We start from the raw sequence: 21,954 nt of genomic DNA on the forward strand, positions 1-21,954 counted from the left end.
CATCTCAATGCAATCTCATTCTCTCCTATGGCAAACACCATCCATTTATACACAATGAGTTCCCACATGCTACAATATTAAAGCTAACCAGACGATTTAACATAGAATATGGGAACAGTAGAGCACAGGAAAGGGCCCTTCAGCCCTCAATGTCCACGCTGAACATGTTGGGCAGGGCCAATTTAATGTCTTGCCCAAAATATCTCACATTTTGCATCTTTCTCCAAGTGTTGGGAGTCAATTGATAATTCCAAGGCAGAGTTTGCTTGGGAGAGTATCTATGGGTGAGTAGTTGATACAGGCCAATCACAGTTCAAATGAAGAATGAAACTATCTTGAGCTTTCGAAGGACGCAGTGTTCCTTCAGACAATGGTGCTGGAAAGGACAAGTGCCAGATGACAATGAAAGCCTCTAACACAATGAGTGTAAGCCAAAGTTATCAGGCAGCAAATGGTTGCTAATACCCAACCTGTTATTTGCAACATCTTACTCTGACTGCCCCCACGGCCGTCCTTGCCTCACCCTAGCATAGCTATTCCCTTTGTCCCTCTCCCACCACCTCAGCAACCACAAACTATCATATCCAGTTCTGACTGAGATAAAATGGAATTATTTTTCTCGTTCCACTGAGTTTGCTTGGTGTGCCCAGTTTTTCTACCATTTCCTGATTTTGTTTCAGATTTCCAGCATCTACGGGGTTTTAGTTTTGGTTCTCATTTGCTGTCCAAGTCTTGAATCTTGTGCTGTTTCGCAGAAAGTGATGTGAAGGAACAGCCTGGAAACTGCTTAGAATGGAGTTGAATTGAATCCAGCCTTCTCTTCTATTACAAAGTCATTTGACACCCTTTGGTTTACACAATAGCATTGAAGGCAGCCATTGAAATACTCAATAAACAGAGGAGCACAATCCCCATTATTTGTCCTTGTTTGTATTGACTGTGAGAGAGAGAAACGATTTTTGATGAAAACAAAGGAAATTGGCAGAGTTTGGAAATGCAGTGCTACTCTAGATGTCAGCAGATCTATATCGGTGAGACCAAGCGGAGGTTGGGCGATCGTTTCGCCGAACACCTCCGCTCGGTCCGCAATAACCTAGCTGACCTCCCGGTGGCTCAGCACTTCAACTCCCCCTCCCACTCCGTCTCCGACCTCTCTGTCCTGGGTCTCCTCCATGGCCACAGCGAGCAGCACCGGAAATTGGAGGAACAGCACCTCATATTCCGTTTGGGGAGTCTGCACCCCGGGGGCATGAACATCGACTTCTCCCAATTCTGTTAGTCCTTGCTGTCTCCTCCCCTTCCTCAGCTCCCCTGCTGTCTCCTCCCACCCTCCAGCCTTCCGGCTACTCCTCCTTTTCCCTTTCTTGTCCCCACCCACCCCCACCCCTGATCAGTCTGAAGAAGGGTTTCGGCCCGAAACGTTGCCTATTTCCTTCGCTCCATAGATGCTGCTGCACCCGCTGAGTTTCTCCAGCTTTTCTGTGTAACCTTGGAAATGCAGCCCGTTTGACTGTAGGAGACCCAATGATGAACTAAGTGAAACAGTTCAAATGTATGAAGAATTTGAAAGAGGAGGTAAAGAGTCACCATTTCCTCTGTATGTGGAGTCCAGCATGGGATATGATGTTACAATCAGGACTGATGTCAGCGTGTACTTTGCCACACAAGTGGATGTCTTAGTCCTTTTACTGGTACACATGACAATAAAATCAACTGAAGAAGCTTTTAAACTTGAGGATGAACCGACATCTTAAAAGATGTTATCAGGAAATGATTTTAAAAGGTAGATGTGTATGTGAAGGGCAGTATGGATATAGTGGGCTGAAGGGCCTGTTTCCTGGCGGTGTGGCTATGACTATATCAGATGAGTATTGTAGGGTCAGCATGGATATGATGGGCTGAAGGGCCTGTTTCATTGCAGTGTGACTCTGAGATGGAGTCAAGGTGAGCAACTCTTCAGCTCTTCTTTGAAATAGTGCCGCAAACATCTGTTACATTCATCAGACAGGCCCACAATTTAATGCAGCATTAGAAAGAAAGCAACCAACTGTGCAGCATTCCTTCTGTAGGTCAGCATTGATTTTCTGCTGAATTCTCCAGACTTGGACTCACATCCTTCTACGCCAGAGCCGAACAATGCTGCCCATTGAACTGTGACTGGTGTCATGATCCACAGCTCAAACCCACAACCGTCCACATCAGCGGGGGGGGGCAGTTCTGTCGACGGCCCTTGTTTTTATTAACCAAAACATCCTGTGTGGTAAAGCTCTTCAGTGACGTTGTATCGATGTGGAGCGATGCAAATGGTTGTGGTTGACTGAAGATCATTTTCACAGCTCGGATGTGTTAAATAACGGCAATGAAAGCAAGTAGAACTCTCTCTGGGGTTAATCATCAATTCTGCAATGTGTTCCAAGGTGTGTTTGAAAGTGAACCTTTAAAATAAATGAACCGTAACGGCTTAAATGGTGCATTGCAAAGGGACTTCAATCATCTTCCACCAACAGCTGCGACACCTCCAGTCCTGGATGGGGACATTGTCCTCCATGATGGCCATGCCAGACAACTTTGCTTTATTTTGCAGGTAGGAAAGGATGTAGAAACTCTCTGTTTAAGAAGGAATTGCAATGCTGGAAAATCGAAGGTACACAAAAATGCTGGAGAAACTCAGCGGGTGCAAACTTGTAGAAACTCTTTCCCTGCCAGCTCACCTTTCTGCCTCTTCAGTGTAAGTCGAGTGCGACATATTCTGTGGCGCTGCTGGAGGTAAGAATTTCATTGTTCTCTCTGGAACATATGACAATAAAACACTCTTGACTTCATTTGTCTGAGCAACAATATTTAACCCCCGGGATCAGCTATTCCTTGGTAGCATCAGAGTATTAGACACTTAATATGGGAATATTGCCAATAATCCCAATCTGACACCAATCAGTTTACATTTCCAAAGCTCCTCACAAGACTTTAAGATTCAGGAAAATGCTTTGTGGCTGATATGGCCTGTCCCTTTAAGGCCTCTGCTAGTTCCTTGTAAGATGAGGGAGATGGGTTTGGGATAGGACACATCATGTGATCAATTAATTGTTCCTCTCACTGATTTCCTTGTGGAACAGGTGATTTTTACTCTTCTCCTTAGGATTGTCATTTGAGGGTCAGAAGAAAAAGGCAGAAGAAAATGAATTCATTTTAATTTCACTTGATGTTTGACTTTGTTTATTGGTAAGTCTTTTTTTTTAACAAAATTTGATGTGATGAGTGTATTAACTGTGAAACAAATTTATTAATTGATGTTCAAAATATTGTCACAGTGAGTGATGTTTTATGAGTACGTGTGTGTTTGGGTATTATTCCCCTGTTGAAGTAAAGCAGATGATATAACAGCCAAGTTCTCTAATGGCTGTAGATCAACACAGGCTGAGGCCATTTAGCATGGAATTGTTTTAATGAGAGAACTTAGTAGACACTCCCTTTCACTGGTACATATCGTACAGCAGTGGTGTTTGAAATGGCCTCCCTGAAGACCTTGAAAAGTAACACTTGGAAAACTCCTGCAGTAAGCTCGCAATCATGGGTCACAGTCACAAGCCCCAGTTTTCTTGGATTGCTTTGAAAATCTAGCATGGTAAATGTCTAAAGATGGATATAATTAAATGGGAGGTCTGACATTAATGGGATTAATAGACCAGGGACTTCGAACTTGAATCCCATTTTCCCATTTTACAATCTGATAGTTTGACTTTTAAAAAAATTCTGGACATATAAAAGGATAATTTCAGTAACTATGACATTGAAGCTCTGGGACTGACGAACATCTAAACTGGTTCACTGATGTCCCTCAGTGTCAGGAACCTTGTTGCATCGTACATGTGACTCCATTCTGCTTTCCATTAAACTGTTCTGAAGCTAAAACACATTTGGATCAACTGAGAAAAGAGAATAAGCCTGCAATTCCCTCACCCCAGGAATGAATAAGAGGAAATAAATTGATTGAGACAAAATAAAAATTGCTGGGTAAATGCTCAGACGATCTCAGTGCAATACCACAAACATTTCTCTCCATGACTTTCCTGACTTGTACTATTGTAAAGCCACCATGTATTTGAACTAATGCACTGCTTGCTTGTCCTTTAATGTATTTAAATATGTAATAATTTATGAGATTGCCACTTGAAGGTCAACAGATTATTTCCCCTATCACCATTACAAGATCCTGTTTACTTTGAAAAGCAGTTTGAACTCTGTACATGCATCAATAATATCAATGGTCCTTAGCTATATTGTTGGAGTCCGCTTAGTACGTACATAATGTCGTAGCATTCTCGGGCACTTTGGTACATTGTACTGTTTAATTTGTGTTTATAAACACAAGATGCTGTAGATCATTAGTCTTGCATTATCCAGTAACTGAGGAACCTGGATTACAGGAGGCTGTGGAACGATCTTACAGAGGTTGATCAAATAATGAAGAATATAGACAAGGTGAATAACCATAGTCTGTTCCCCAGGGAGTGGCAGTCTAAAGCTACAGGCTGTAGGTTTAAGGCAAGAGGGGGAAAGATTTGAAAGGGACCCGCGGAACAACCTTGTTCACACAGAGGGGGGTGTGTACGTGGAGCGAGCTGTCGGAAGAAGTATTGGAGATGGGTACTATTCTGCCAATTAAAGAACATTTGGGAGGAAAGGTTTGGAGGGATATGGTCCAGGCTCAGGCAAGTGGGATTGGTTTGGTTTGGCAGCTTGGCTGGCATGGTCAAGTTTGGGGCGACGTGCCTGGTTCAGTGCTATATATCTATGCAACACTGTACTCTAAATGTATTGTGCCCTCTTGTTTGTATAGTGTGATCGTGTGGGAATGAATATTGGTCGGGACGAATATGACTGGTAGCTTATGTTATGAAACTAAATTTGCTGTTACTCAGAAATGCAATATTTAAAATATATATTTTCAAGAATTTAAACCATACTGTATTAGAAATCCGTGTTAAACACTTGTTCATTGTGCATTTCCTCTTTACTCTCTGACTGAGGGACAATGTTCCTTCTCTGCCGTGATTGCTTTGTTCCCATCAAACATCGATTGCCTGAGCTGAATATTGCTTCGGCAACAATCATTAACTCCAGGGTCAGCTGTTCCTTAGTAACGTCAGTGTATGAGGCGCTTAATGTGGGAACGTGGCAGATTATCCTCACCTGGGACCAAACCGATCTAGTTAATTGCTACAGGATCCTGGGTCACTGGTCAGGACACAATCACACAAAACAGCGTCGCTCGCTCTTGTGATTAATGTCAAATAAACAACCCAATTATGGAAACAATTTTGTTGCATTTTATTTTTATAATATAATCAGGTTTTCCTCCCACAGTCGAAGTAGATCTGAGGGACCAAGGCCATTGGCTCTTTTGGAACTGGAAAGAATGACTTTAACATTTAACACCAATGGAACCTAGCTTGTTTTTTTTACTGAGAACAATGAAATGTGGTGGAGTGAGTTTGACTGTTACGTACATTGATTGGACATTTTTTCCATTCAATTTTTTGAGCCAGCATTTATTCCTAACTGTCCTTGGAGATGCTGCAGCCCTTCCGGTGAAGGCAGTGGCGATGTGCGCAGGGGGAAGATAATTCCAGGAACAACGATCACTGATGTTGATGCATTTCCAAGTCGGGATGGTGTTCCACTTGGAGGGAGTGGGAATCCCATTTGCCTGCCTCCTTTGCTGCTTTCCTCCAAGATTGCTGGAGGTTGAGTGTTTGGTCAGTGCTGTTGCAATCGTTTCAGTGAGTAACTCCAGCTCATCTTGTTCATTTCTCCAACACTGCGGCCACTGCAGTCTCCCAGTGTTGGAGGAATGAACATTCAGGTGCTTTACAAGATGCCAAACAAGAGGACTACTTTTTCCTGGTGTAAAGTTTCATGGGAGTTATTGGTCCTGCATTCATCTGGAGAAATGAAGTGTATTCCTTCTCATAATATAAGCACACACACACGCACACGCACGCACACACACACACACACACACACACACACACACACACACACACACACACACACACACACACACACACACACACACACACACACACACACACACACACACACACACACACACACACACACACACACACACACACACAATGGTGGAGTAACTCAGCGGGACAGGCAGCATCTCTGGAGGGAAGGAATGGGTGATGTTTAGGGTCGAGATGCTTCTTCTCTGGACTGAAGAAGGGTCTTGACCTGAGACGTCACCCATTCCTTCCCTCCAGAGATGCTGCCTGTCCCACTGAGTTATTTCAGCATTTTGTGTCTATCTTTGGGTTAAACTAGCATCTACAGTTTCTTCTTATGTATTCATTCTCATTCCTGATTTATGCCTTGTAGACAGTGGAAAGACTTTGAGTGTCAGGAAATGTGTCACTTGTCGTAGGATACAGGGTCGCTGACCTGTTATTGTAACCATGATATTCATGTGACTGGTCACGTGAGTGCTAGGTAACCCTGTGATGTTACTGGTGATGGACTGGGTGCTGGAAATGCCATTGAATATCAAGCATGAAATGATCTCTTGTTGAGATGGTTTTTGCTTGGCATTCTTATGCAAGAACTACTTGCAACATGTCAGCCCGTGCCTCACTGCTGACCAGATTTTACTGTATACAACCATGTGCTACTCCATCTGCTGAGAAGTTGTGAATGAAATTGGAACTCACCGAATAGGGAAAGGCCCGCATAGAGCAAACGTGGGGAGGATGTTTCCACTAGTGGGAGAGTCTAGGATCAGAGACCATAGCCTCAGTATAAAACGATGAACCTTTGGAAAGGAGATGAGGAGGAATTTCTTCATTCAGTGAATCTGTGGAATTCATTGCACAGGGATTATGGGGAGAAGGCAGGAGAATGGGATTGAGAGGGAAAGATAGATCAGCCATGATTGAATAGTAGAATAGACTTGATGGGTTGAATGGCCTAATTCTGCTCCTATAACGTATGGACATTGGGTGAACTCCTCGCTGATTCTGTGATGGAAGGAGGAGCATTGAAGATGTTTGGGTCTCAGCACTGCCCTGAGGATGGACCTTCAGTAACATCACCATCTTTCTTTGTGCAAGGTGTGACATTATCTCTGGAGCGTTCTTCACTTGATGTCCATTGATTTAAGTTTTACCAGGGATCTTCATGCCACATTTGGTCAACTGGTGCCTTGATATTGAGGACAGTCATTCTGATAACACCTGGATCCACAGACAAACAACTTGGCAATGCTGACAAGCTGCCCCATCTACATTCGTCCCACCAGTCCATGTTTGGCCCATATCCCGCAAAACATTTTTTTATCCGTGTACTTGTCCAAATGTATTTTAAATGTTGCTACAGTACCTGCTTCTACTACCTCCTATCTTGATTGGCTGGGCAGGTCGGCTGAGGTCTAACCAGGGCAGGACCTGGGCAGTGTTGTAGAGGAGAGGGATCTAACAGTGCAGGTACATTCCTTGAAAATGGCATCGCTGGTAGATAGGGTAGTCAAGAAGACTTTTGGTATATTGGCCTTCATCAGTCAGAGTATTGAGTACGGAACTTGGGATGTTATGTTACAGTGGTACAAGATATTGGTGAGACCGGCAGATATGCTGCCATTCAGCTGAGATCTTCAGCAAGGACTTCGGGTCTCAAGACCATGTTTAGAAGAGAACTGAAGCTCCACTATCTGCTCTGACTAACGTATCCCTCACCCAACATCACTGGATTATTTGCTCATTAGTGGGATCTGAAAATGGGAAATGTTTAAAGAAAAACATGCTTGTAGTTGTTACTGGTGAGATTAGAATACCTGGCCTATCCCTAGCATTTCCTAAGCATAATGGTAGCGAGGAAGCTTTCTCATGAACCACTGCAGTCCATGTGGTGGAATTGTTCCCGCTTGGAGCATCTTGTAGGTGGGACATTTGAGGTCCTGGTTGGCCTCCTGATAGTTCCCTCAATGTCATTTGGAAGGAAAATGGACTTCTCCCCAACTCCATGTACTACTGAATGCAGGAATAACTTCATCCCCGCTCTTGGCAGGTTACTGAAGAGATCCCCCATGAGCTAATGATGTTGTGCCTATCCCCCAACCATCCTCATTGTGGCCCTTGTACTTTTTTAAATCTGCACACGTTTCTCTGCAACTGTGATGCTGTAACTGTATTGCAGTCTGTTATTTCTGTTCACACCACTTGTACTCGAGTACGGCTGGACTGTACTTGTGTACAGCATGATTTGACTGACAGCATGCAAACACTTTTTCAATTTTTTGCCTCCCTGACAATAATAAGCTGACGCCGGTACTGAAGCCGCCAACACAGCTTCGTATCTTTTAAAGATTCTTGTGTGAGCAAACCCCTTGCCCGGAATGCTAAAGATGGTCCCCATGTGTTGCTGTGAATGGCATTTTCCACAACGCTCACACCTTTATCCAGCGTGTGGGAGGAGAAGGGAGTGAGAAGGGCACGACTCCAAGTCAATGTATTTCTTTCAATGTATAACAGGTTTTTAAAACCCTTAATTAAATGAACATTAGCATAAACCAGTAATTATTCATGACTGGGGTTCATTTATAACTACAGGCTTTTGACATTTTCAGAACATGCACGTGTGGAAGCTAAAGAGAGGAAAACACTAATGGGGACTGTGACGAGTGAGTGGGAGGGAAAGGGATGTATTTTTCTATATTATTCTTTACCTGTAGAGGTTAGTGTTGATAACGCTCCAGGATAGTCCTTCCAATTAAAAAAACAAACGTATCTTTATAATATATATGCAGGAAATACAATCAGGGCATGACATTTTCTAAAAAAGACAGTGCTGGAGTAACTCTGACTGAAGAACGGTCCTGACCCAAAACGTCACCTTTCCATGCTCTCCAGAGATGCTGCCTGATCTACTGAGATCAGCACTCCAGCACTTTGTCTTTTTTTGTAAACCACCATCTGCAGTTCCTTGTTTCTCCATATTTCTCTACCTATATTGAATCATAAAATCAATACATTCTCTTGCAATACATCAGTGCCACTCATCTTTTCTCTTTAAAGATTATAGCCATGGATCATTTGAAAAGTTGTTTCATGGCACCCAGCAAAATGGCCACAGGACACTATACTGGTCCTGTGTTCTTCAGTCTGAAGAAGAGTTTTGGCCCGAAACGTTGCCTATTTTCTTCGCTCCATAGATGCTGCTGCACCCGCTGAGTTTCTCCCAAAATTTTGTGTACCTTCGATCTTCCAGCATCTGCAGTTCCTTCTTGAACACACTATACTGGTCCTTCCCTACAAAACCATTGCAGCAGTTGCACTAAGCATCCGTGCAACCTCTGCATTAATCCTACACCCTGGAACATACCAGTTGGCAGCATTCCCTTATGGACATCTTACACTGGAAGACCAACAAAGGTTGGGGTAGAGCACAGCACATCTTTCACAGGGTTGATGAACGTCCAGCAGCACTTAATGTTTATCGGAGTAAACATGCCTGGAACAGCCCATACATAAGAGGACTTCAAAATACAAACCCACTGACTCCCACAACTATCTTGACTACACTTATTCCCACCCTGCTTCCTGCAAAGACTCTATCCCTTACCCCCAATTCCTCCGTCTACGCCGCATCTGCGCCCAAGTTGAGTTGTTCCATACTTGAACATCTGCGATGTCATCATTCTTTAGTGAACGGGGGTTCCCCTCTCCCATCATAGATGAGACCCTCACTCGTGTCTCCTCGGCACCCCGCAGCTCCGCCCTTACTCTCCCTACCCCTAGAATGCAACAGAGAGTCCCCCTAGTCCTTAACTTCCACCCCATCAGCCGTCGTATACAACACATAATCTTCCGAAATTTCCGCCACCTCCAATGGGATTTCACCACTAGCCACATTTTCCCATCTCCACCCCTTTACGCCTTCCGCAGAGATTGTTCCCTCCGCAACTCCTTGGTTTACTCATCCCTAACCACCCCTTCCTCAGGTACCTTCACCTGCAACCGCAGAAGATGCAACACCTGATGTTGAGATACCTCCTCCCTCAACTCTGTCCAGGGACCAATACCAGTCCTTTCAGGTTAGGCAGAGGTTCACTTGCATCTCCTCCAACCTCATCTACTGTATCCGTTGGATTCTTATACATCGGCGAGACCAAACACAGACTGGTCGATCATCGCATTACTTGTCTTTCCCATTCCCACACAGGGAGTTTGAGTGGACAGGTCTGTGCTTCACCCCAAAGTTGTTACTTTCAGGGCTAGATGCATACTACTGGTACAGGCAGCCGTTATTGAACTCGTGCAGCTTGCAGCTCATGGTTTGCCAATGACCCACTGGCCTGACTTTGACAGGAACTGCAGGCTGGCTTTCTGCAAACTTGACTGTCAACTGCAGACCAGCGGCAACAGTCAGTTTACTAATGCTTTGCTCTGGTTGGTCCAGCACCGTCTGCAACCCTGTGAAGGAATCCAAAGCCGTTTAGAACTCTGGAGACCTTGTGCTGCTGGACATTGAGGGGTCCAACTCGGGCTGCGGACCCCAACAAACAACACAAGCTGCCTCACGCCAGGTTATTCCATGCAGGGCGGAGCTGCGGGGTGGTGAGGAGACACGAGTGAGGGTCTCATCTATGATGGGAGAGGTGAACCCCCGTTCACTAAAGAATGATGACTTCGCAGATGTTCAAGTATGGAACAACTTATTTATTCAATTATATTAAAAAAAAAGTTTCCCATCTTACTTGCACTGGAGCCACCTAATGGCGAGTACTATTTCTGACTTCAAATGAATGGTGCTGTGGTATCTTCAGGTGTAGGTGTACCGAGCGAGAGCATGAAGTTTGAATTCAATCAAACCTCGTCACTACTTCATCTACAGGTGTGATTAAAATCAGCGAACTGAACTCTGAAAGATGCTTTTGAATACTGGATAGCTGAGAATGTCCTGGAAATCTTCACCAAGTTTTATTTCACCAGTCCTAATTAATTAATGCCCTCCTGTGAAGTGCTTTGGGATGTTCCACTCTCTTGAAGGTGTTTTGTAAACATAAGTTTGGATTATATTTGAATGATGGTTTAAAATTTGAATTTCTAAATTTAAAGTAATGAAATCACACTTTTACACGTGGAATATATCTTGTGGTCTCAAATGGTCGCCGATGTGATGTATGTTTTGTGATGGTTTCATTTGAAATTGCGGTCATCGGGGAATGGTAACAACAAACCTGGCTGGCATTGTCCTGTTTGAGAATTGGGCTTGTTTCATTTTAAACAATCTATGGCTTTCCTAGTAAGGTAACTTACTCTAAACCCGGTCTTGGAAAAAAACGCCAATGCCTTGCTCCAGATGCAGTCAGTACCTGCCCCAGGGAGTACAATCCACTTGTGGTAGCTGTGTGGAATGAGCTTCCAGTGGAAGTGGTGGAGGCAGGTTCGATTTTATCATTTAAAAATAAATTGGATAGGTATATGGACGGGAAAGGAATGGAGGGTTATGGTCTGAGTGCAGGTAGATGGGACTAGGTGAGAGTAAGTGTTCGGCATGGACGAGAAGAACCGAGTTGGCCTGTTTCCGTGCTGTAATTGTTATATGGTTGTATAGTAGTCTTTAGCAGACAACGTAGTTACCACCATAAAATACTAATGGTACTTGGACATTATTGTACTATAAAACTGGCATCTGAGGAGTTTTCCTTATTGTAAAGTATGTATTGAACTTTGCACTTTTCTCTGAAACAATTCCCTTGCATTTCTTAATTGCAATGGCATCCCATCATTCTTTATCTATTTATTACTCACCAGGCTATACTGTTGAATAATGGATTGACCAGGGAAGACAATAAGAGTTCAGAATGATTGAACGACACTATATAAATCTAGTAATGTTTGGGTGAGAACAGCACTATTCCATACTATTGTAATGTCTCTAATCTCGATTACACAGGGTCATTCAACCACTGAGGCTAATGCCTTATCACTGGCTGATTGATCTGATCATATCCAACATTGTCAGGCAAGAGCTCGGGAAGGTAGACTGGCAGCAGTTGTCACTGGGCATCTGATGTGGGAGTTGTTTACAGACCAGTTGATCGAAGTTCACAACTGGGATGTTCCAATAAGGCTGGCAAAGTAATGGAACCTTGGATAGAATCATAGAAAATAGGTGCAGGAGTAGGCCATTCAGCCCTTCAAGCCTGCACCGCCATTCAATATGATCATGGCTGATCATCCAACTCGGTATCCTGTACCTGCCTTCTCTCCATACTCCCTGATCCCTTTAGCCACAAGGGCCACATCTAACTCCCTCTTAAATATAGCCAATGAAATGGCCTCAGCTACCTTCTGAGGCAGAGAGTTCCAGAGATTCACCACTCTCTGTGTGAAAAATGTTTTTCTCATCTCGGTCCTAAAGGATTTCCCCTTTATCCTTAAACTGTGACCCCTTATCCTGGATTTCCCCAACATCAGGAACAATCTTCCTGCATCTAGCCTGTCCAACCCTTTAAGAATTTTGTAAGTTTCTATAAGATCCCCCCCCCCTCAATCTGGATGACCAAAGAGGTTGTAAATGTGGACAAAAAGAAAGCGCATGCAAGGTTTAAGAGGGTGGAATCAGACGTGGCCTTTGAGGAATATAAAGAAAGGAGGAAAGAACTCAAGTGGGCAATTAGAAGGGCCAAAAGGGGCCACAAAATGGCTTTGGTGGGTTGGATTAAAGAATATTGCAGAACTCTTTATATCTACTTTTAAAAACAAGAAGTTAACCAGGGAGAAAATAGACCCACTCAAGAAAAAATAAGGGAATTTGTGCTTGTAGATGCAGGGGACATAGGACACCAGACTTTGCATCTGGTTTCACCAAAAGGGTTGTGGAGGACAGTGAGATCAACGTGGAGAATACTAATATGCAGGAGCAGTTTGAGATTAAGAAGGTGTTGGGGTTCTTGAAGAGCATTAAGGTGGATGGATCACCTGAAGAATTAGGACCTGATGATCCCAGGTTATTCTGAGTCTGATTTCAAAAGCTTCAACTAAGATCTTTGCATCTTCTCTAGCCCCAGGGGCGAGGTCCCAGAGGCCTGGAAAACTGCTAATTTTGTCCCACTAAGAAGTGAGGTAGAGAGAATCCATGAATTATAGGCTGGTGAACCTCACGTCACTGACATGGAAGCTATTGGAGAGGATTCTTCAGGACAGGATTTACTATTATTTGGAAGAGAATGTGTGTTAATTTGGGTCAGTCAGCATGGTTTTGTATATGGCAGGTCACTTCTTACTAACTTGATTGACTTTTTTTTGAGGAGTGACAAAATGATATAGGATGGTAGGGTGGGAGATATTGTCTACGTGGATTTTAGTAAGGCATTTGATAAATTAATATCATAACTGTTTGTGATATATACTAATGACTTGGACATAAACGTAGATAAGTTTGCAGATGACATCAAGATTGTTAGGGTCGTGGGCAGTGAGGAAGGTTGTCAAAGTATACAGTGGGATATAGATTAGCTACAGAGCTGGACGGTGAAACGGCAAATGGAGTTTAATCCAAGCAAGTGCGAGGTATTGTACATAGGGAGGCCCAATGTAAGGGGAGAATATAGGCATTAATGTACAGAGGGATCTTGGGGTCCAATTCCATAACTCTCTAAGTGGCAGCACAAGTAGATAGAGTAGTAGATATGGTTTGCTTGCCTTCATTACTTGGGGATACAAGAGTCAGGAAGTCATGATGTAGCTCTATAGAACTCTGGTTAGGTCACATTTGTAGTATTGCATGCAGTTCTGGTAACGCTTTGGAACGGGCATAGGGGAAGTTTATCAGAATGATGCCTGGATTAAGGGATATTAGTTACAGGGAGAGGTTGAACAAAATTGTAGCACTTCACATTAGTTCTGGCAGGCTGTCATCTTCAGACTGTTGGTAGTGACCATGCAGGCAAGCCTTTGGCATTCCAAGCTGTGTTTTAATAGATATTCCAAAGTAAATCCATAATCCTCAAGATTCACTCTGCTCGCAATATATTGAGGTGAAACTTCAATGTATTTTTGAGTTTCAGTTAAATTGACTGAAGTTCTATCAACTGAAAGCTCAAAGAACAGGACTTTAATGGATGTCATCATGATACAACGAACAATCTACATGCATACAAACATTAGTAACTGCAATAATGTATGCAGCTTGTAATCCTGATTTTAAAGCCATCCATGTAAACCTCTATTTGGAACAAAGTTAGGGATGGTTTGAAATTATGGTATTAGCTGCATCGGAGGTTCATTAGTTAAAAAAAATATACAACATTTTGTCAATTAATTATAGAAAAGTGGAACAAATTTTCCTTTGGACAAATTTAAACTCCTGGCTTTCTGTTTCACTCCTAGTGAACATCTACAAGCTCCGGATGCCATTTCACAATTAGGCAAAAAGTTGCCACTTTACATTTCAGCAAAGTTGGCAATAGCAGCTTTTTTTCTTTTCTTTCACTGAACAGAAAGCTCTGCTGTCATAAGGCACTAAACCTGGCGCAACAACCGTGAACTTCCAAAATATATCATAATTGTTAAGGTGTAAATAGCCATAATACTTAACCACAACACTCAAACCAGAGCGTTATAACTACTGGGTCATGCTAATTGCTCCCAATTGTAAACTTTAAACAAACAGGGCTTGTCAGCTTTTCCCTTTATGCCCAGCATCAGAAGCACATGGATGGTACCACATTTGATGCACTGTACAGCTCTCAATACATCAACTGATATTGAGATGATGCTACATTGTCAGAACTTTCTTTCACTACAAGCACATAACTATTGATCATCAATAAATTTATTCTTCACCTTTTTTGACCATTGACAAAATTATTGTCAGTAGCTGTAGACTGTAGTACTTTAAAGTGCTTGTGCTTTAAAGTAGAAATTGACTCTTATCTTGCAGCCTGTGTTTTGTTTGTCTCACGATATATCCATTGATTGTTTGCTACCGTTTACGTATAAGAATGTCCCAGCTGTCTTTCCAGCGCAATGCAGTTAACTGTGATGCTGAGAGAGCTGGATACCCGTAGGTGAGAGGACTGAATGTCTGATACACAAAGTAGACGGAGGAGATCCAAGCTAAGACCACAGCACTGAATGTGTTTCTGGAGACAGAAGACCTGAAAATAGAACAGCAGCTGTTTAGTGTCGCAGTGCAGTTAATACTAAAGTAGAATTACAGCTTGGATAGAAAGTCATGCGTTCTGGTGTCAAGTTAAGGGCCTGTCCCACTTGGGTCATCACTTACGCGACAAGCGGGTAGTGACGGTCCAGCGAGAGTCGCGCACGTCAACATGCGCCTGCACAGCACGTGACGTCATTAGAAGATGGACACAAAATGCAGGAGTAACTCAGCGGGACCGGCAGTATCTCTGGAGAGAAGGAATGGATGATGTTTTGGGTCGAGACCCTTCTTCAGTCTAAAAGACCCTTCTTCTCTCCAAAGATGCTGCCGGTCCCGCTGAGATACTCCTGCATTTTGTGTCTATCTCCAATCGTCTTGGCCCCGCTCTGGGAGTAGGAGTGGGGGCAGATCTGGATCCGTGAGCCCCAGGCTGAGTTCGACGATCGTTTGCCTGCTTCTGCTGCTGTTGGAGGTGAGACGTTGTGTGGCGCCAGGGTCTTGGGCCTGTCCCACTTTGGCCGTCAGTTACACGACAGGCCGGTGGCGCGCGAAGATTTAGTGCAGGAAGAAGTCCACACTCCTCCACACCACTCCATGCGCCCGTCCCCACGCTACCCACACGCTAGCAGGTCGCGCGAAAGACAGCCAAGTGGGACGGGCGCCTTAATGCAAATATAACAAGAACTCTGAGAAGCTAACTCAAAATAGTTGATCAGTAAAATGCAACGTACTCACCTGAGCACGTGATTGTGAATGTGCTCAAGAATGATGGGTAGGAGGAGGATTTTGAATGTGAGACCGGGCAGGTAGTGATATAAAAAGAGGGTTTTCTCCATGAAGAAGAAAGGGAGATAATTAACAGCCCATCCTCCAATGCAGACAGCTCCAGCCAGAATTAAGTGCTCCCAGGAATCTAAATGGATTGAGAATGAGAATGGTCATAAAACAAAGAAACAGGCCCTTCAGCTCAACTTGCCCATGCTAACCAAGAGGCCGCATCTACAGTTGTCCCACCTACCTGAAATATTGCCCATATTGCTCTAAACCTTTCCTATCCATGAACCTGTCCAATAGTAAGATCATGAACAACAAAGCATTAAATACATTGCGGACATATCAAAATTCAATTACTTAGTTACCCAAAACAAAATGTGCAACTTTCTTGGCTGTTTTATCGAATAATGTTTTTGCTAATAGTGAAACCAAATATTTAGCATACTTATACCAAAATACATTGTGAAAATAAGTAGTTGGTTGCTCCTTTACAATTGACATAGTTGAATATTCTTGCACCATTATCAAACTCGCTCATGTTGAAGTAATGTACTTGAAGGAGGAGGGGGTGTGTTTCCTTCCACCCCATGCAACCCACCCCCCCCCCCCCCCCCCCCCCCCCCCCCCCCCCCCCCCCCCCCCCCCCCCCCCCCACCACTCACTGGTGTGCCAACCAATAATTACACCTTGACATCAACCTTGCTAAAATAGATTCTGTTGTCGACCAAATTCTTCACCTTGGGCCATAGCTGGATGCAAGATTGGCAAATGCTTCATTTAATTGCAAAAGGTTTTGAGATGGCCCCAAGTCAGTGAGGTTGCATTGCAACACCAATTGTTGATTCTTTCTTGAAAAGTTAAATGCATGTCAACTGTTGTCTGCAGAGGGAATTACTAAAAATCACTTCCTTTTTATCTTTAAATGTACCAACTCAAAATTGATGTTACTTCAAAAATAATTACCTTTGGGGATAGTGCAGATTCCCCTACGCTGTCTCAGTAGATGCCAGAGGAAGAGTACTGTGTAAACAAGAATTCCAACCGTTGCTGTTGACCATGTTGAAATATTTCCAACCAACTGGACCTGGGCCTGTGGAATAAGTTTAGACATTCAAGAAGATAACGGAGCTACACAAGCTAATTAAGCCTTTCACCTCCCTGGAATTATTGAATTTGAATCATCTATTCATTCAAATTGAAAACACTTCATGTCTCATATAGATTTAAATTAATGAAGCAAATTTACTTTTACAAGCACCATGAGCTTAGAATGAACAGAGGTGGAGTGGTTGTGGATCATGGGTCGTTACTGCATTAGTGTAGCTAAAAATACCCACAAACTGATGGTGTAATTCAGCGGGCCAGGTAGCACCTCTGGAGGACACATAACCTATATATAGTGGACATGGATAGGTGATGTTTTGTGCCACCCAGAGATGCTGCCTGACCTGCTGAGTTACTCCAGCACTTTGTTCTTCTTGTAAACCATCATCTGCTGTTCCTTTGCCTCCATTAGTGTAGCTACATTACTTTGCCAAAGGCAGTTTGAGGTGGGACTCACACTTATTTTCCTTTATGCAACTTCAGAATTCAGTACCTATATACAGATCATTTATAAACTGGAAATATATGTTCAATGTTTTGTAAACAAAAGGAGCTACCACAGTCCATGTTTGTAAGTTAGTTAAAAAACAGCATTGAATGAATGGTGGTTAACAATCATTGCCTTGGTTAATTTGTGTTCGCCAGAACATCAATTTGTATCCATTTTAGATGCAAATGTGTGCAATCTGTTTCCTTTTTCTAATTTATGCTTGCTCTAAATTTATTAATTCATTTACTTCAATAGATTGCACTGGCATTTTACGACAGAATATTAATATTTATGCAGCTTGTGACCGAAGGAAATAAAAGGCTAGTACCCAAAAAGTACAGATGCAACATGCTAAATTCATATGAACAGTTTATAAAACTAAATATTGTTCAATTAAATGAGTACATTGGTGCTGGGGTGAAGCCAATACGCAATATTGGTGTCCATGTTTATCCAGTCTAGAGGGGAAGAGCTGTACTTGTGTTCAGTCTCTTCATTCTTCAACGTCAACATCTTCAGCTGAAGAGAATAAAAACAAGCGTTGCATTAGATACAATTTACAGAACAGATGATCAGGCCGGGACTAGTAGGCTCACCTAACCTAGGTTTAAATCTACCTCAACTAGCATTTAAAAACTTGGTTATACTTGGTTGAAGGAGGTCTTAACGATGATTTTCTGTTGATGTATAGTATGAGAAGGGGAATTAATCTATAATAGAGAAGAAATTAGCCGAAGAAAACATTAACGATGGAAAGCTTTAGGTTTAAATCCTCCCATTGTTCAAAAAGCTTAATGCCAGAAGTCTGGATTACTCAAACATATTCGAGATGGAGATTATTAAAGTCCCTCTTTAAAAAATAAAAGACATTTATGCAGAGTGATGGTGTTAAGCCATCTCAAAGTACAACTATTTTAGGAGTAGCACAATGCTGCAGCTGATAAAGCCACAGCCTCGCAGCACCAGAGAAGCAGGTTCGATCCTGACCTTGGGTGCTATCCCTGTGGAGTTTGTATGTTTTCCCTGTGACCACGAGGACTTCCCCCTCACATCCCAATGATATGCTGGTTTGTAGGTTAATTAGCCAGGAAAATGTCCCTAATGTGAGGAGTGGATAAAAAAAATCAGTCTAATACAGAACTAGTGTGAAGGGGTGATCACTGGTCCCGAAAGGCCTGTTCCCAAACTAAGCTGCACTAAAGCAGCCAAAAACAGAGGGGTAAGGATGGGTATGCATTAGAGACCAGAATATAACAAGGACCATAAAATGAATATGTCTATTACTTGCAATTCCAGGAATTTGGCCATGAAGCTCATGTTCTGGCTGACATCCATCTGTACTGGCGTTTGAAACTCCAACTCTCTCTCCTTCTGTTCTTCACCTGGGTGCGAAAATGAGAAAAAGCACCAGTTTAATAAAATAAAACACCCTTTGCAATTCCAAAAGAAAAATGGCTTCAAATCTGGAAGGAATTAATTCCTTGTATTTAAGCTCAAATTTGTTATCAACATAGGCCAATTCCACCTGTGACTAATAACTTTAGAAAATAATTGCTGGTAGCTAATTGTAGGGGAAAATTCTGATCAAGGGGCGTTACTTTTGTGTCCTCAACTTACTTCATCTCCCTTCAATAGCTAACTACGTGCCTTACTTTTTCCATACCGGTGTTCTTCAACATTCCATGCCATGTTCTGATGATAAACCTTCGAACTTTTGTCTCCAACAGTCTCCAGTTGGCGGTAGCCCCAATCAGGCAAAGCAGTACCACTTAACTGAAATGAAAAGTACAATAAAATAGCGCAAGACCTGATGTTTACAAAGAGAAAAGTTTGAAACTACACTGAACATGCAAACCATTATGTTTTTACACAAGATGAACGGAAGAAATTAGGACGTTTGCACAATGTCAAGGTGGAGCTGAACATTTAAGATATAATTACCTGGATTATAAATTGCTTTTAAAGAGGAATGAATGTCAAATTACAATCCAAAAAAATGAACTTTCAGCATTCAATATCCTATCAGAACAACACATTTTTGGATCTGACCCTACACTCATCAATGTTGATTGTGGCCTCAGTGGGCACCTGAACACATGTGAATTCCACATACAGTCATTTTATATTTTCAGCTTTCTTTATAGTCATGTAACTGGCTCCAGGATACAGTTAAAATAACAAACGTCAATATAGGAGAAAACTGACTGCTTTCTGTAAATGATGTGCAATCCACAACTATCACAATGCAATTACACACACTTGTTACCAAACAAAACAATTGAGCCCTATAAGGAAAAATTGGGGCTAATGATCAGAGATAGGCTTCAATTATAGGCAATAGGTGCAGGTTTGGGCCATTCAGCCCTTTGAACCAGCACTGCCATTCAATGTGATCATGGCTGATCATCCACAATCAGTACCCCGTTCCTGCCATCTCCCCATATCCCTTGACTCCGCTATCTTTAAGAGCTCTATCTAACTCTCTCTTGAAAGCATCCAGAGAATTATTGTATTACTGAAGGAATGTCAAATCCTTGGATCTTGACAACTGAAGGCATGGCCACTAATGGTGTACGATTTAATTTCAGGGATGAGCGAGAGCAGAATTAAGAGTTGCTCTCAAATCTTGAATACAAATGAATGTATGAATTAGAAGTACGAGTCGGGCATTCAACCGTAGCAGCTTCCTAATGTTCTCTTTGCAAGTTACTTTCTACCTGTTTCGGCAACCACACCCTGAGAGACTGCGTGCAACTCATTTATATAGGCTGTGAAACGCTCAGAGCCCAGCACTGATCCTTATGACTCATTGCGCATTACATCTTGCCTCTGAGAAAACAATCCATTTCTGTTTCCTGTAGGCAGTTAATCTTCTATCCACAACCACAATGCAATTACCCAAACATGTTGCCAAATAAATACCTAAAGAGCCCAGTAAAGCAAAATCTTTCCAGATCAATAAACGGAGACTAATGTACCATACACCCTAGAAATTCATACTTCTGGAATAATAAAGGAAAGTGGCAATAGGAAGATTACAGCTCGTAACTAAACACATTAGTCATGCATAAATACTGCAAATATGGTTAATAACATAACTTCTGATAAGTATATGGGCATTCAGAAACTATGAAGATATGGCCTTTTACAAACTTGCCTTTAATACTGCAGAGGTGTTTACATGCAAAAGCTTTACTTCTGATAATATAGTTTTCCATATTTCATTCTCAGTTTCTCGATTGACAATTTCCTGGAACAAATGGAATTAAAACTTTAATGTGAAATATGGATTAGTAAACTTCGGTCTATCAGCTTTGATTATTGCAGACTACAAGACCTCAGCTTTTTCTGTATCTTCTGTTCATTTGGTATCTACATATCGGAAAACCAGACTCTTAGTAATCTTAAATAATTACACAAATGAAATCACTGACAAAATTACAGAAATCTGCCATAAATTCATCATTTTTCCAAATCCATACGGGAACTATGTTAATGGAGATACTTTATAGAGCATAGAACAGTTCATAACAGGCCATTTGGCCCACTATGTTGGCGCCAAACATGATGCAAGATACACTAATCTGCCAGCTCCATATATGTTAATTTCCAGTACATCCACGTGTCTATCCAAAAAAAACTCTTCAAAGCCTTTTAAATCAGGGAATTGAAACGTAACTATTGTAATTCACCTTTCAATAACTGACTATGGACAGGTTCATTTCACTGTTAGTATGCTGCATAAATTGAACAATATGCTTTCAAATGTGCCTTTCTAGAGCCCAATCATTCCAAGCGGAGACTTCAGAAATCCCAAACTCATTGGTTTTGCTTCTTCCAATCTTACTCTTGAACAGACCTCTCACAAGCTGAAGGTTGTATTCCCAACCCCCCCCCCCCCCCCCCCAAATCTACCTCATGACGGACCTTGCACTCTTTTAATGTGCACTTTCTCTGTAGCTGTAAGACTGTTCTACTGTTTCCTCTCTCTGCATTACCTGAAGCGCCCATGTATGGATATCTTTATGCCTGGATAGCATGCAAAACAAAATGTTCACTGTACATATGACAATAAAACCTATACTCAGTACTTGAGAAGTAACTCAGATTAAATGTAACTTTATATGTTTCAGTACTTTTCTCTAACTTTTATATATTCTATGTCTCAACCAATTGCAGTAAAAAGTTCCGTATTCTAGTTACATTCTTTGGTTAAAAAAAGTTTCAAGACCATCACACCCTTATACTCAAAACCACCTAATGATTTTAAAGTTTTCTCTCTTGGGTAATCCTCAGGCTTATTCACTTTACAATGGTCCTTTCAGTTTCCTCCATCCAGACTCGGGAATTAATTCCCAATAGCTTTCAACTTCCTCTTATAATTTAAAGCACTCCTGAAAGCATACATTTTAACCAGG

The 21,954-nt window shown here is 42.2% G+C and overlaps 1 protein-coding gene across 1 annotated transcript in view; it reads right to left on the reverse strand.

The window, feature by feature from the left end:
* Positions 1-14,103: 14,103 nt before the first annotated feature.
* Positions 14,104-21,954, reverse strand: part of pomt1 (protein-O-mannosyltransferase 1) — a 28,649-nt gene continuing 20,798 nt past the window's right edge. Inside the window, exons 14-20 of the mRNA XM_055660187.1 lie at positions 20,694-20,786; positions 19,189-19,309; positions 18,821-18,918; positions 17,942-18,055; positions 16,906-17,032; positions 15,904-16,081; positions 14,104-15,163 (exon numbers count right to left, since the gene is read on the reverse strand). Coding sequence (XP_055516162.1) covers positions 14,989-15,163; positions 15,904-16,081; positions 16,906-17,032; positions 17,942-18,055; positions 18,821-18,918; positions 19,189-19,309; positions 20,694-20,786 — 906 coding nt within the window. The 3' untranslated portion in view covers positions 14,104-14,988. The remainder of the gene's footprint in view (positions 15,164-15,903; positions 16,082-16,905; positions 17,033-17,941; positions 18,056-18,820; positions 18,919-19,188; positions 19,310-20,693; positions 20,787-21,954) is intronic.

The sequence above is a fragment of the Leucoraja erinacea genome, chromosome 31 (assembly GCF_028641065.1).
Source record: "Leucoraja erinacea ecotype New England chromosome 31, Leri_hhj_1, whole genome shotgun sequence".
Classification (NCBI taxonomy): Eukaryota; Metazoa; Chordata; class Chondrichthyes; order Rajiformes; family Rajidae; genus Leucoraja; species Leucoraja erinaceus.